We start from the raw sequence: 14,673 nt of genomic DNA on the forward strand, positions 1-14,673 counted from the left end.
ACAAAGACAACCTAAGAAAACACAAAATACAGTTTTAAAATGCTATAATTTTTTGCTATAATTTTATTTATTGATACCAATAAAGTGATCTAATACCAACTGGATCTGGGTAAAAAATTTATTTGCTTCTATAGCTACTAATTCCCAAATGTGTTCAGCTGGACTAGACCAGACCTGATTATTGCCAGCCCTGTTCATTATCTTCAGTTGGAAAAAACTCCAGGCACAGTAGCCTTCCCAGAACCTTCCAGAATTCCTCCAAGAGCACAGTGACGCCTCAATAAAAGTCACTGTTCATGACTCCACAATCCAAAGACACTGGCCAAAAATTGCCTCCATGGAAGAGTTGTGAGGCAAAAATCACTACTAACCCAGAAGAACATTAAGTCTCATCATAATTTTGCCAAAACCTTGATGACCTCAAATGTTTTGGGAGCTAATGATATGAAAGTGGAGCTCTTTGGAAAACAATTCCTGTTACATCCACAAAATTCCACAAAAAGAATATCATATCTGCAGGTATGCCCAGTCTTCAGTGTGTAAGTTGAAGCTCAACTAATGCAGCAAGACAAAGTTCTAAAACACAGGAGTAAGTCCACCTCTGAATGGCTCAAAAAAGCAAAAATAAATTTAATCAAAGTCGTGACTTGAACCCAACTGTGATGCTGTGGCAGGACCTTAAAAAGGCAGTTCATGCTTAAAACCCCTCTAGTGTGGCTGAACTAAAGCAGTTTTGCAAAGAAGAGTGGGACAAAATTCACCACAAAACTGTGAGAGTGTTTGATTGCAGTTATTGCTGCTAAAGATGGCACAGTCAGACTTAAAGTTTAAGGGGGAAATTCGTTTTTTATTTTAATTTTGTACTTGGATGATGTGTTGACTAACTTGCTTCAATAAAAACGTTCTCATGTTGACGTTGTTTTATGTTCCATTTCATTATAAAGACCTAAGACTATTTAATATAAAATATACACAAAAACAGAAGAAATTAGGCTAGGGTCAAATACATTTTCTCAGCACTGTCACTATTTAGGCTTTATTTCAAAAGCCTATTAATTATTTCAGGTGTAGCTCCATTCTGATAAGGAACAGACATTTTTACCATCCAATCAATTCCTTAAAGGAACACTCCACTTTTTTGAAAATAAGCTCATTTTCTATTCATTCGATCTCCGGGTCTGGCGGTAGCACTTTTAGCATAGCTTAGCATAGATCATTGAATCTGATTAGACCGTTAGCATCTCGCTCAAAGATTTTCGATATTTTTCTTATGAAAAACTTGACTCTTCTGTAGTTACATCGTGGACTAAGACTAATGGAAAATGAAAAGTTGTGATTTTCTAGACTGATATGGCTACGAACTACAAACTTACGCTGGAATGAGAGTATAGTTCGTCGACATATCAGCCTAGAAAATCGCAACTTTGCATTTTTCGTCACTCTTAGTCCACGATGTAACTACAGAAGAGTCAAGTTTTACATAGGAAAAATATTGTCATTATATATGGTCATTTTTAAGCGAGATGCTAACGGTCTAATCAAATTCAATGATCTATGCTAAGCTATGCTAAACAGACCCGGACCATCGGCTGAATGGACTCGAAAATAGTAAAACTTAACTGTTTAACTCTAGGGGGAGTTGGACAATGAGCCTATTTTTTTTTTTTAAAAAGTGGAGTGTTCGTTTAAGAAATGAAATCAAGCCACATTACATTCTCTCTCTGAAGTAACACATTCGGTTTAACTTGCAAACATGTCACATTAAAGCAATAAAATAGCTGAAATATGGTGGTTCATGCTGACTTCAAGCAGAAGCTATGCACTCAAAAATACTCTTTTATATGGAGTATTAAGTAAAGAACTGTTATCAACTTAATATGGTATTTTAGCTATAAACAGTTAATATTTGCTTTTACTACATTACTGGTTTGAATAACACTTGTTTTAAAGGAAATGTATTTCAAGGAAGCTTGATCAGAGTGTAAGATTTTCATACTGACTTGCGGGCCTGCAGGGGGACATCGGGGGCGTCGAACAGTTTAACTACGGGTGGCAGCAGTAGGTGGAGGTAGTCATCCAGGTTAGCTCCAAACAGCTGAATGGCCATGAGCATCTAAGAGACACAAGGAAGAAATTTGTCTGAAAACTATGAAACTGGTGCATCAAGAAAAAACAGTACATTTCACAGTACAAAACCTGTTAAATGAATCAGAGCCATAGCATTCAGTGGGCACACAGTGACCCATGGTATAAAAATACATTATATACTGTGACTCAACAATACTTTACCAAATGTAATCAATAAAACAAAGAGGCCAATAATAATAATAAATGAAATAAAGTTTTATTTATTTTTTTTTTGCAAAGAGGTGGCCATCGTTTAAATAAACTTATTTGTTTTAGATGCTCTGGGGAAGCACAGTCAAAATCTAGACAGGGCAGCTCCCGTAAATGACTGAGCTTTTGTTTTCTTATCTGTCCTGCAACTACTGGCATGCAGTTTAAGAGCTCCTTTAGGGTGACCTCAGTGCTCCCAGTGACGCAGACGTGGTGGTTATGGGCTCTCCAGGCGCGCACAGAAGAGGACTCATGTGGATGTAGGGCTGAATTACTTGAGTGGGATATGCGGGTTTGGCCAGTAGCTACACACATCTGTCAGGGGCTGAAGACTGGCGGAGAAGACGTCTAATGATTGAGTAGGTCTGTGAAGATTTTCTTTTGAAGTGTGAAGGAGGATTTTCACAGGTCACAGTCTGGCCAGGAACATACATTTATATACGTAATTTACTTCAAATTAGCTTGATTTATTACGTTTTTGGGGAATACTTGACTCTGAGGCATTCTGTGCTCAAACTTTTCTCTTTTAAGGGAGCTAAACTGAATAATAATCTGTCGTCCAGGGCAAACCATTTTTTATACTCATATAGTATCATTTAACTCTCTACACATCTAATTCACATATGCTAAACTTCCGAGGAATTAACAGCTGGATTTGCTAATGTTTGCAAGGTTCTGGGAATTAATTATTTATTAGATATTCAAGAATTTGCCTTTCTATTACTAGTAACAAAAAGACATGCTATATTTGTTTTTATATGTGTTTGGTCTGTAAATGCAAAAAAGAATGTATGCTAAAACTGTTCTGAAACACAGATCATCAGAAGACCTAAAAACAGACAGAAAGGAACAGTACATTCAGGGAGCGTATGCTAGTCGTCAGAAGTGTGCGTAAGAAGGTTTTATAGTAGATGAGATCATCTGACACCTGAAGGAGAACTCGGCACATATTGAAATAATGTGAAACGGGTGTCACAGATAGCAGACAGGAGTTTCACACACTGAATCTAGTAAATTACCGTAAAACGTCCAGATTACTTTTCTGGTAAAAACACAAATGCTCTATTCACAAGCTTTAGCGTAGCTATCTCTTCAATCTTACATTCTTTGACTTCTGATTAACAGATGTAAGGGGCTGATCTCACAGAACACATTTTTTAAAAATGAGAGATGCTGCACAATAGTATACAACACGGAGCCTCTGAAGAATGGAAAAGATGACTGGGTCTCCAGACACAACCAATCTCACAGCGAGACGCAGTGAAATGGTCAAAGACGCCTATCTAGGGCATGTTTGTTTAGAAAAACAATTTAAATTATTACTGTAAACAGCACTGTGTAATCTCATCAGCTCTGGCAAAACTTTATGACTGGCTAAAAGCAAGATTACGTCAACACGTACAGACTTTGTACACACTAGGGATGTGCAACAACGATCGAGTACTCAAGTACACGGCCGTGACAGCGATGATCGATCATGAAAACGATGATCACAAAATTTTTTTTTTCTGATTGGTTGTAGCAGCACTTTGGGCGGCACCCTGAGCTCTAATTGTTTAGCATTCAGTCCAAAATATCGACATGAGAAGAGAGAGATGCATGGCTTCGAAGTCACGTAGTGATGTCTGGGTTAGCTACATGCATTTCTGCTTAATCCATTAGAATGCGTTGGGATATTAACATTTAACATGCTGAATGCGCTGCATATTACCAGTGTTTAGTTTAATGCTTAAAAGCAATGCCCGATATTGACTGAGTTTGAGACGGTCATATTGCTTTTAGATGTTTCTTTAAAAAAAAAAAAATAAAAATACTGATGTTAAAATAACGCAGCAGAGCTTTTTTAGTCATATTTGTTCAACAGTATGCATACTTCAATTTCAGTTGTTTTCAGAATTCGTATGGCGATGAAAGCGCTTCACGAAACTCGCTTGCTCACTCTCTCTCTCTCTCTCTCTCTCTCTCTCTCTCTCTATAGTGCGTAACTTAAAGTTCACTGGCATTTCATGTGTTACGGAGTGAGCGAGACGAGAGGCGAGCAGATCCATATGTGAGCTTTTATTTAAGGGACAAGACAGATACATGGTCGAACAGGCAGGGTCAAACAACAATGGCAGGCAGGTATAACGAAGACGATGCACAATAGAAGTCCGTGAAACAGGCGAGGGTCAGACCGTGGTGAACGTAATCCGTAAGGGGTGGGCGAGGAGGATAAACCAATAAACACGAGCGAGAGTCCAGTAGGCAGGCGGCGAGCAGTCGAAACGAGATGGGCCAGGCGAGGGAACTAAACACTGGGAACAAGGAAACTAGGAAACGCTAACAATGGAAAATAACAACAACAATACTCCGTGGCTTGCATTGGAAAGACCAGGACTTTTATAGCGTGCCTGACTGGTCCCAGGTGCTGACCCAATCAGCGCGCTGCATGACGGGAGATGGAGTCCGGGGTGCAACACAACAGTCTGTGTGAAACGATGGAGTGAGAGCGACATCTGGTGGTGAGCGGACCGCAGGTCACCGACCAGATTCGTAACATCATGAACACAGCATTCTAATAAGAACTTTATAGAACATGAAACCTATAGTAGTTCACTGTCATGAAAGCGAAACACGAAGCGCTCTCTCTCTCTCTCTCTCTCTAAAGCACGTAACAAAAAGTTCACTGGTATTTTTTGTGCAGATAGTTGTAATGTTACGTCTATGGAATGTATCAAAGTTATCTGATTAATATCATAGTATGTGTCATAGAACAGGCTTCAGTTGGTATAAAGGTACTCTTGCAATGTGTTGGGATATTAACATTTATTACATGCTGAATGAGTTATTTGAGACGGTCATATTGCTTTTAGACATTTCTTTCTTTTTTTGTGTAATGGGATTTGTTATTAACATTTATGTTAATTTTTATGGAATCACTTAATGATGTAGATGAAAATATAGCACAAATCTGCCATAAACATTTATAATGGTTAACTTTATAGAAATCTATAGTAAATTCTGTCCTTGTCCGTGTTTCAGCGCACCGTTATGAAAGCGCATCACTGCGGGAGCTCACTCTCTCACTCTCTCTCTAGCACGTAACTTAAAGTTCACTGGTATTTGCATTCTTTTGTGCAGACACAAGTTGTAATGTTACCAAGTTATCTGATTAATATCATAGGATGGGTCATAGAATGAGCTGCAGTTTATTGGAGCTAATAGCAGCTATTCCTTTTTAGATGCTTTTTTATTAATAACATTGCTGCATCATAATCATAATCTAACAGCGTCCTAATCATGTGTTCATGTTTTCATGTCATATTTTTAATTTAAACATTCATTTTCTTAACAGTCTTCAGAGTTTTTTCATTATATCCATTATGGCCACACCCCACCCCCGCACAAGCCCCGCCCCCCATTACTCGATTAATCGTTTTTGAAACCTATCGATGATCGAAATGAGAAATTTCCCAAAAAGCCCATCCCTAGTACATACTCACACCGTCTGCTCACACATAGCATCATAATGGTAATTTTACTGATAATGTTACTAATTATAGTCCCAGAAAATTGCCAGAACTGATTTACTGGTATTTTTCTGAAGGTCCTATTCAGACCAAATTTACCTCCATTCACTAGAATCTCTACACACCTAGTCTGAATTTTACTATTACTATTATCTACTATTATTATAAACAATAACAACAACTTTTAACTCTAATATTGACAGACAGGCAACAGCAAGGCTTATCAGCACTGATAAGCTGTCATTTCTTTATCTCTTGTAAAATCAGTTTGATTCAAGAAGTCACAATGCGGTTTCGAAATGATTCTAAATGCTTCTCAATTTTTCAGCAACAGCTGCACTGACAATTCTTTGGCGAGTTAGACACCCCCATCAGAACAACCTTAAATTTGTTGTTATCGATCAAAACATAAACAACAAAATGTATTATCAATTAATGTTTAACCTATGAAATCTAATTGGTAAGTTTGTTTACCTGCTGCTGCTGCCTCACACAAAGTTTTTCTTTTATTCAATTCTTTTTCAACTATGTTTCCTACTACAGTCACTTATAACAGACATTATTGGATTCAATTTCAGTTATGTTTTATACATTGTTGGTGGTTCATGCTGGCTGTTGCATTGGACATGTGCTACTTAACATTTATATCCGAGCGCCTGTATACCTTGATAGTGACGCTACGTCCAGGGCTGTTGTCGTGCATGAAGACTCGCAGCATATGTGGGATGAGCTGTGGCAGATAGAGCTTGAATTCTCCACCTAGAGCCACCACAATCTGCTCGATCAGCAAAATAATGGTGTTCTGCATGGGGTTGTTGGGAGTCCAGTATTCCTGCAGAAGAGAAAACACAATATCCCACTATTACTGAAATCGATTTAACTGTCCAACTGATCCAGTCCACGATTTAGACTGATGACACTGTTTTGATTCTCCCTTTAATCGGTTCGAAAAAATTATTAAAAAGAACTGCCTAAATCAAGTGATTAATTTGCAAACTGACACGCTGAACGATATGTTCATTTTAGCATTTATTCAACCAAGACAACAGAAAGGCAATAGAAAGTTGTGTTGTCTGTCAATATATTACTCAGTATAACGAGATGTTATTATACTGTTATTATCTCATTTTGCAGCACCAACTTTTCTGTGTCATTACACACAATGAACAAATTCACAAACTAAGTAGAGGGTTCATGAACAGAGACATCAAAATTCCTTTGATATTTTGACATATTCATTTGTACTACAAAAACATCCTGTAAGTTTCAGAACTCAAAAGCTTCTTGTTAGTCTAAAATCAGCCTATATTTAAGACAATCAGCGAAAATTACAGGTTGTGGAATGTGGCACTTTATGATGTAATATTGTGGCTAAACACTGCCTCCGCAGCCGAAAATGTACATGTGTAGCCATTAAAAATACACGTTTTTTTTCTCGTGGCAGCAAGCAATTCACGTGTCATCACAGAGTTCCCTGCAGATGCTTTTTCAGATTTTTTTAAATATTGTTGTGCTGTACACAATATCCATCAGGTGGTGCAAGAAACAATATTCTGCTGTTAAACAGGCCTAAGATCTATGATGCTGTTTTATTGCCACGTAAAAAAAAAAAAATAAAATAATAATAATAATAATAATAATAAAGTAAAAACAAAAAAATGTATAAACAAATAAAGAAATAAGATTACAAGATTCATAATAGTCATTATATTTTGAGAAAAAAAAAAATTAAGAGAATTAAGTTGTAGTAATTACGAAATTAAAGTTATAATATTTTGAGAGTACTGCACAAGCAAATGGCCTGGATTGGGAGCACCGGGAGAAATTCATAACATTCATAAAATCATAGTGTAATCGTGTCATACTCGCAGAGACAGTATGCTTTCAAAAATATTTCACGTCTTCGATTGCACTGATTATTTGTAATGCACTAGCCCCCAATAATAGCGATAAGCTTTGTGCTTTTTGTGCTTTTAATATAAAACAAATTCTGTCAGTTTTACAGTGAAGTACAAACAACATGTCTTGCAACCATTTTTCACGCTCTTTAATGTGGCACGACAGATCACTGTATTCGACTCAGTTTAAGCGGCATGGGAATCAGTGATAAAACAGAATTTAAAAGCTGAGATGTGCTACAGGCCACTTAAAAGCAACAAAGCAGAAACTGCAATTACTGGGTGGCTGGCACGCTACAAATAATGAATTGATTTGAAGACGTGAAATATTATTTACAATCATTTTTTATACCAAATAAAACAGCTTGTGAATAGTCACTTAACATTATTTACCTCTGAAAAGAGAACAATATAACTTAGGTTATAGTCAACCTTTGTTTGAAAGTTTAATTGTTTTTCTAATTAAAAATACATGTGAGCAATGAAAGGTTGGACGCCACAGATGTTTTTGCTGAGTCTGTGGTGGAAAAAACAACATCAGTAGGCCTATAATTTAATGAAATAAATGTCTCGTAATCAAAACGATGAGGCAAAAACAGCGATCTGTCACGCCACATTAAACATTGTGAAAAACATTATTGTAACGCACATTGTTCGTATTTCATTCTTGGAATTTGGACTTTTTTTTTATCAAAATGAAAATTATCATTGCTGGTCTTCAATGATAATGTATTTAATGTATTTGCACCAAAATATGATAAGGATTTATGCTGATATCGTCCAAAACCACACTTTGCTGGGGGTGTTTCCAAACTTTTGAAGGGCAGTGTACGTATAGTAAATGTATAGTAGCCTATCAGTTAATGGAGTAAAATGGCAGCATAATTTATTTGATCGCTCTCCAGCAGACACGGTGCGGACATGAGAAACGAGAGGCACGGCCACGATCCTCATCATAACCGCTTGTCATTAAATGCTAAACACATTCTTTTATTCTTTGTCTGACACCAAATCAGTGACAGATCCATAACAAACATTTACCATCACCACAACGAAACTATCGCATTAAATCACACTAAGTCGACAAATCAAACACACATTCTTAAACTGATGATACATGGCACAACTTTTTGAGCAATTTTGCTTGGGTACTTTCCCATTGAGAATGGGTAACAGATTTCTATCTGGATACTTTAGAGCAATGGTGGGCCCTGTGTCTCACCAGGTTGTTGGCTATGGCAGGCAAAAGACAATGTTTGGGCCCCCCAACCACTCATAACCCTTGAAATTGCAAGAAGTAACCTCACACTTGTTAATGGGGGGGGTCTCGTATGTGTGCATTGTAAACTGGCCAAACCACCTCCCCCTCCCCCCAGCCTATAAATAAAGGTCAGAAGAGTAGACTTGGCTCCAGGGAGGTTTAGAATTAAATGCATTTAAAAGTAAGATGCTTTTTATGCTTTTAGACTAAAATGCTCAGCAGACAAGCGATATGCATATTTATACTTGACAGAAATATTTTTTAATCATTCAGGCTTTTTTCTTGTAAATGTAGGCTTTAGGCCTGCTTACAAGAAAAAAAAATAAATAAATAAAAGACGTATTTTTCAGCATTGCGAGATTTTTATTTGTATTATCCACTAACATAACCATGCCGCAGTGATGGTTAGGCTCCTCTAACACCACTGGTTAGTTGGTGAACATGTTTTCTAGCGATATATGTCCAAATGTAGGACATCACGAGACAAACGCTCTAATCCACATTAAAAAAACTTAACAGCAAAAGTTAACAGCATAATGAGGCACAGATTGTACTACATACTATTTAAACTGAGCAGCTATGATTTTATACCATTTTGTTTTCTGTTTTATTCTCTGTTTTATACCATAATTGTGCCTAATCCTTAAAATAAAATAAATAAAATAATCAATATAGGCCTACAGCAACTTTATGCTTGTTTTTTATGTTTTTTTTCATTTGCAGAAACAATAAAATAAAACAATATTTGATGATTAGTGATGCATTAATAATCAGTTACAGTCTGAGCCGAACAACAGGGAAACTCTTGCTAAGTGTGACAAGTGGTGTGACAAAACTGTGCAAGTTTACAGTGATTTTTTTCCTCTTCTGAGTTCATGCAATATTATCTGAACTAAATTAACATGTTCTAAAGTCCACTTCTAGAACAACAATTTACAAATAATTTACTCACGCCCTTGTCATCCAAGATGTTCATGTCTTTGTCTTCAGTCGTAAAGAAATTATGGTTTTTGAGGAAAACATTTCAGGATTTTTCTCCATATAATGGACTTCATTGGTGCCCTGATTTTGAACTTCTAAAATGTAGTTTAAATGCAGCTTCAAAGGCTCTAAACGATCCCAGACGAGGAAGAAGGGACTTATCTAGCGAAACGATCATTTTTTTCAGAAAATAAAAATTTGTATACTTTTTAAGCACAAAAGCTTGTGCAGCACTAGCTCTAGGATGCACGTCCTAGTTGTAGGAGTTGTAGGAGAAAATAACATGGAATTTTTCTCCACACTCTACCTTTTTTGAGCCGGAGTACACAGACTATGAACTTAGACATGATTCATAGCGTCGAAGTAAATAAATTTATTTTTCAAAAAAACATGACAGATCGTTTCGCTAGATAAGACCCTTCTTCCTCGGCTGGGATCGTTTAGAGCCTTTGAAGCTGCATTTAAACTACATTTTGGAAGTTCAAAATCAAAGTCCAATGAAGTCCATTATATGAAGAAAAATACTGAAATGTTTTCCTCAAAAACCATAATTTCTTTACGACTAAAGACAGTAAGACATGAACATCTTGGATGACAAGGGGGTGAGTAAATTATTTGTAAATTGTTGTTCTGGAAGTGGACTTCTCCTTTAATAGGTTTCTAACTTTTAAAATGAACTAAAAAAACAGCTCCCCCATGACACTACAGACTCAGCCCAGAGTTTTAGTGTAATAATAATAACAATAATAATAACCTGAAATAAACTTCAATAGACTACAGCTCGCCTGTGTTTAATGTGCTCTGCCGTGTACGTAGACTAAGTTACATGACTGCCCCCAAACTGATCACTTTCCTGTGCTAGAGCATTCCCTGTGGTCCTGCGTGCTACACCATGCTACACCGTGGTCACACGTGATCCCTTGCTTCTGAGAGCGCATTTTCAATGGTCACATTTGTACTGTAAATAACGAGGCAAATGCAGGGTCAAGTTGTGTAAAAACGCACAAGAGTGGAAGTATTTTTAATGAAGTTCCAGACCACATCAGTAAGAACTTGGTCATTTGTTCGTTTTACCGCGGATTTTAGTTTACAAACAAGGCACATTTCAACGCAGAATTTTCAGAAAAAATTCAACTAAAAGACGATGCTGTGTTGACTACACTGGATCCGACACTAATGTCACACCACACAAGTGTGAGTAACTGTTTTTATTAGGTGGTCCCTATTGCTTTGTCTGTTATTACAGATTGTTTAATATGTCCTGAGTATTTATGTGTTTTTAACCTAAATCACAGCCACGTCCATCTATGAAGAATGTAGGATGTCAAACATATACAAGTGTTAGCCAATCACACCAGTGGACGTTTACTTCTACAAACCGCCGTCTACAAACCACCACTCCAAACAGAGCATTTCGATGAAGGGGGATCAAAACAGGACAGAAAATAACCTATTTAGGGCTCCAGAAAAACAAGAAGAACAACAAAGGAACCAAGGGCTCCTTAATTGTATAATATTTTTTAAGTGCCACAGAATAACATGTTATTGATTTAGAAACGTTTTATTTATTTATTTAGCACTTTAACAGCCCAGTCGTATTGTCATGTGTTTATGTCTCATCTTTTCTTGTCTTTATCAGCATTTTAATCCATCTTGTAGATTTCCTAGGAACTAAGGTTTACTTAAAGTGGGAACTAATTTTCTTTCCAACCTGAGAACTCTATACAGTCACAAAGAACTGTTTATTACACAGAATCTGTGACAATATCATGTACCGTAACTATGTCAGCATCACTTGGCCACTGAGTGTTGTTTGGGCTCGTCCTCAATGCATCCTATGAATGTCATGTCTTTCACAAATCCAGTCTGTTTTTCTTCATTAGTAACATACAATATATTGAAGGTGTTGAATTTTATCTTTAGCTCCTTGCATTGTATCTTACCATGTAGACAACAGGTTAAGTAAAAATATACATATGTAATATAGTACACAAATTTAGCTTTATAGTTATTTTTTCTAGTTAATTTATGAGCTTATGAATGCCTAATGGTTATTCTGAGGTAAATGTACTCTATCTTATAATATACCTTCTGATATCCATTCATGTTTATTTCCTACTATGGTAGTATGTGGAAGATATGAATGGGTTCATGTGCCGCTTGAACTGAGGCACTAAAGCGATCGCTCGTGTCACATTAAAGAGTGCCACAACGGTATTTATTGTTTGAATTTCATTATAAATTTGGCAGAATGATAAAGCTGATACTCCAAATAATAATACGAAGTTCACTCATTAACAGAACAGCATATAGACTAAAGATCTTGATAACAAGAAGTCATTGTAGTATGTTCACACTGCTTTTCTGCACTTTTATTTCCAACGTCTTCGTAATTTTTGATTTCTCTCTGCCACAACTGGAGCTGCTTTTACCAGATGTGCCATTAACACTGCTGTTCGGCAGAGATGAGGATATTTTCCACTAAAACGTTGATGCGTATTGCCTCAGTTTATTACGTCAACATAATAAATTATGTGAACACAAAACAATCAGGAAAATAAGGCTTTGCATTCAAAATTTTAACATGTAAATTTATATAGTTGCCAGTGGCGATCTCAGCAAAAACTTCACTCGCAAATTAATATTTTTGGTTGCAAATGCAACTATTTTAGTCACAGTCTGGAGTCCTGATGTTTTTTGATGTAAAAATCTTAATAACATTGTCAAGTGGACCTCAGAGAATAGTACAAAAAATAAAACGGCAGTTCTTTTACCCTTTAAAGATTTATATCTACATAAATCTTTATTTTGGTGTTTGGTGTTATGGCAACACAAGTTCAACAGTGGTGCTGAAAAGCAAAAAACTGTCGATTTGGGATGAAGTCGAAAGAGTAAAGCAAGCACATTCATAAAGCAGCCAATATTCTCTGCTGGTTTAGTACTAAGAGAGCCACAAATGGACAAAGTGTCAAAGACACTAGGACCTGCCAACAGTTTTATATGGACTTTGAGGTACCCATTAGTCAGGCTGCAAGGTGATGAAATGGGTTAAAAAAGAAACAAGTCTTTGTCTACTCCACTCAGTGGGACTAACATGTCCTGACTTTTAACACGAAAAAGCTGCAAAGAAACGATGAGTAAAGACAAAAACATTCTTAAGCATTTTTAAAAGGCATCAAGTGCACATTTTTGTTTTGTGGCATAATATTTTGTTTCATATGAGAAGCAACAGGATGTGTGAAGTCTCTCACCCGGATCAGTGTGAAGATATCATCCATGTATGGCCGGATGTGGATCTTGACAAAGCACACAACCATTCCCATCTGTTGGAAAAGGAACTAAAGAAAAAAAAAATGAAAGTAAGAGAAAGAAGCACAAAGAAAGAGATGAGAAGAGAGGTACAACCAAAACTTCTCAAATCAGAAATACTATACAAGAAACAAACTAATATTCCAGGAATACAATTTTAACTTATTTTAATTCAAAATCCTATAATTTTAGAAAATTTAAATGAAATCAAATGTTTAAATGATCAAATAATAAATACAATTTTACAATACAAAATTACAACCCAAGTGGCTGAACCTGGCCCACTTGTAATGCTGAGAATGAAAATGTGGCTCAATGTTATTTATTTGTCCAAAGTCAGGAAGACAAATATTCCAATGTAGACCACATATTTAATTAATCCTGATTGTTGTCTACAAACCAGAATCTAGTTACATCTTCCATGTAGGCTACTACACACTTGCTTCCTTATATTGAGTCTATCAGAGCTTGACACAAGGCTAATATGGTGGTTTAATGAAATTCAAAATTTTCAAACATTTTATTGTACCAATTATTTCTAAACCCTAGAACTAACAAGCCTGTATGCTTGGTCTATCCCTACGCTGGTTGCACTTTATGTTTTTTGATGTTATGTTAATTTTGATGATTGTGGTTGACAGTGGGGAATGTCAGAAGTAAAAATGCACTAATTACAAGAAAAGAATCACTAACTGCACAAAACATCATGGTATGCAGTAGATACTGACTTCTGAAGCAGCAAACCAAGTGGGTAAACTACTGAGAGGTTGTTATATGAAGTCAGCCTAGGGAAAAATGACAGTCCCAACAGCAGACCATATTTGATCATCTTATTTTTTCTTGTGCAATGTCAATTTAAGCTTTTGATTTATCATTTGAGAGCTGATTTATAGTTTAATTATACAGTATATTGAATTGATAATGAAAATGAAGTATCAAAACTAATTTTATAGCAATATTTTACAAGATCATTAACACATCAATGGCACAAAATGCTCCAAAATGGGTGCTCGACAAAGAAAATAATGAAAATTATAACCTCAGCACTTTTGTTTTTGCCCCCATTTTTCATGAGCTGAACTCAAAGATCTAAGACTTTTTCTATGTACACAAAAGGCCTATTTCTCTCAAATATTGTTCACAAATCTGTCTAAATCTGTGTTAGTGAGCAGCTCTTCTCCTTTTCCAAGATAATCCATCCACTTCACAGGTGTGGCATATCAAGATGTTGATTAGACAGCATGATTATTGCACAGCTGTGCCTTAGGCTGGCCACTGGATACTGACAGGATATTGATATTGGCAGGAACTGGAACACGCTGTCGTACACGCCGATCCAGAGCATCCCAAACATGCTCAATGGGTGACATGTCCGGTG

At 36.5% G+C, this 14,673-nt stretch overlaps 1 protein-coding gene across 2 annotated transcripts in view; it reads right to left on the minus strand.

Annotated features, from left to right (window-relative positions):
- The window catches only part of mtor (mechanistic target of rapamycin kinase), a 144,550-nt gene that overhangs the window by 100,088 nt on the left and 29,789 nt on the right, over nt 1-14,673 (minus strand). For both annotated transcript variants that reach the window (XM_051116395.1, XM_051116394.1), the window contains exons 20-22: nt 13,238-13,324; nt 6,511-6,678; nt 2,001-2,113 (exon numbers count right to left, since the gene is read on the minus strand). In XM_051116395.1, coding sequence (XP_050972352.1) covers nt 2,001-2,113; nt 6,511-6,678; nt 13,238-13,324 — 368 coding nt within the window. The remainder of the gene's footprint in view (nt 1-2,000; nt 2,114-6,510; nt 6,679-13,237; nt 13,325-14,673) is intronic.

The sequence above is a fragment of the Labeo rohita genome, chromosome 8 (genome assembly GCF_022985175.1).
Source record: "Labeo rohita strain BAU-BD-2019 chromosome 8, IGBB_LRoh.1.0, whole genome shotgun sequence".
Classification (NCBI taxonomy): domain Eukaryota; kingdom Metazoa; phylum Chordata; class Actinopteri; order Cypriniformes; family Cyprinidae; genus Labeo; species Labeo rohita.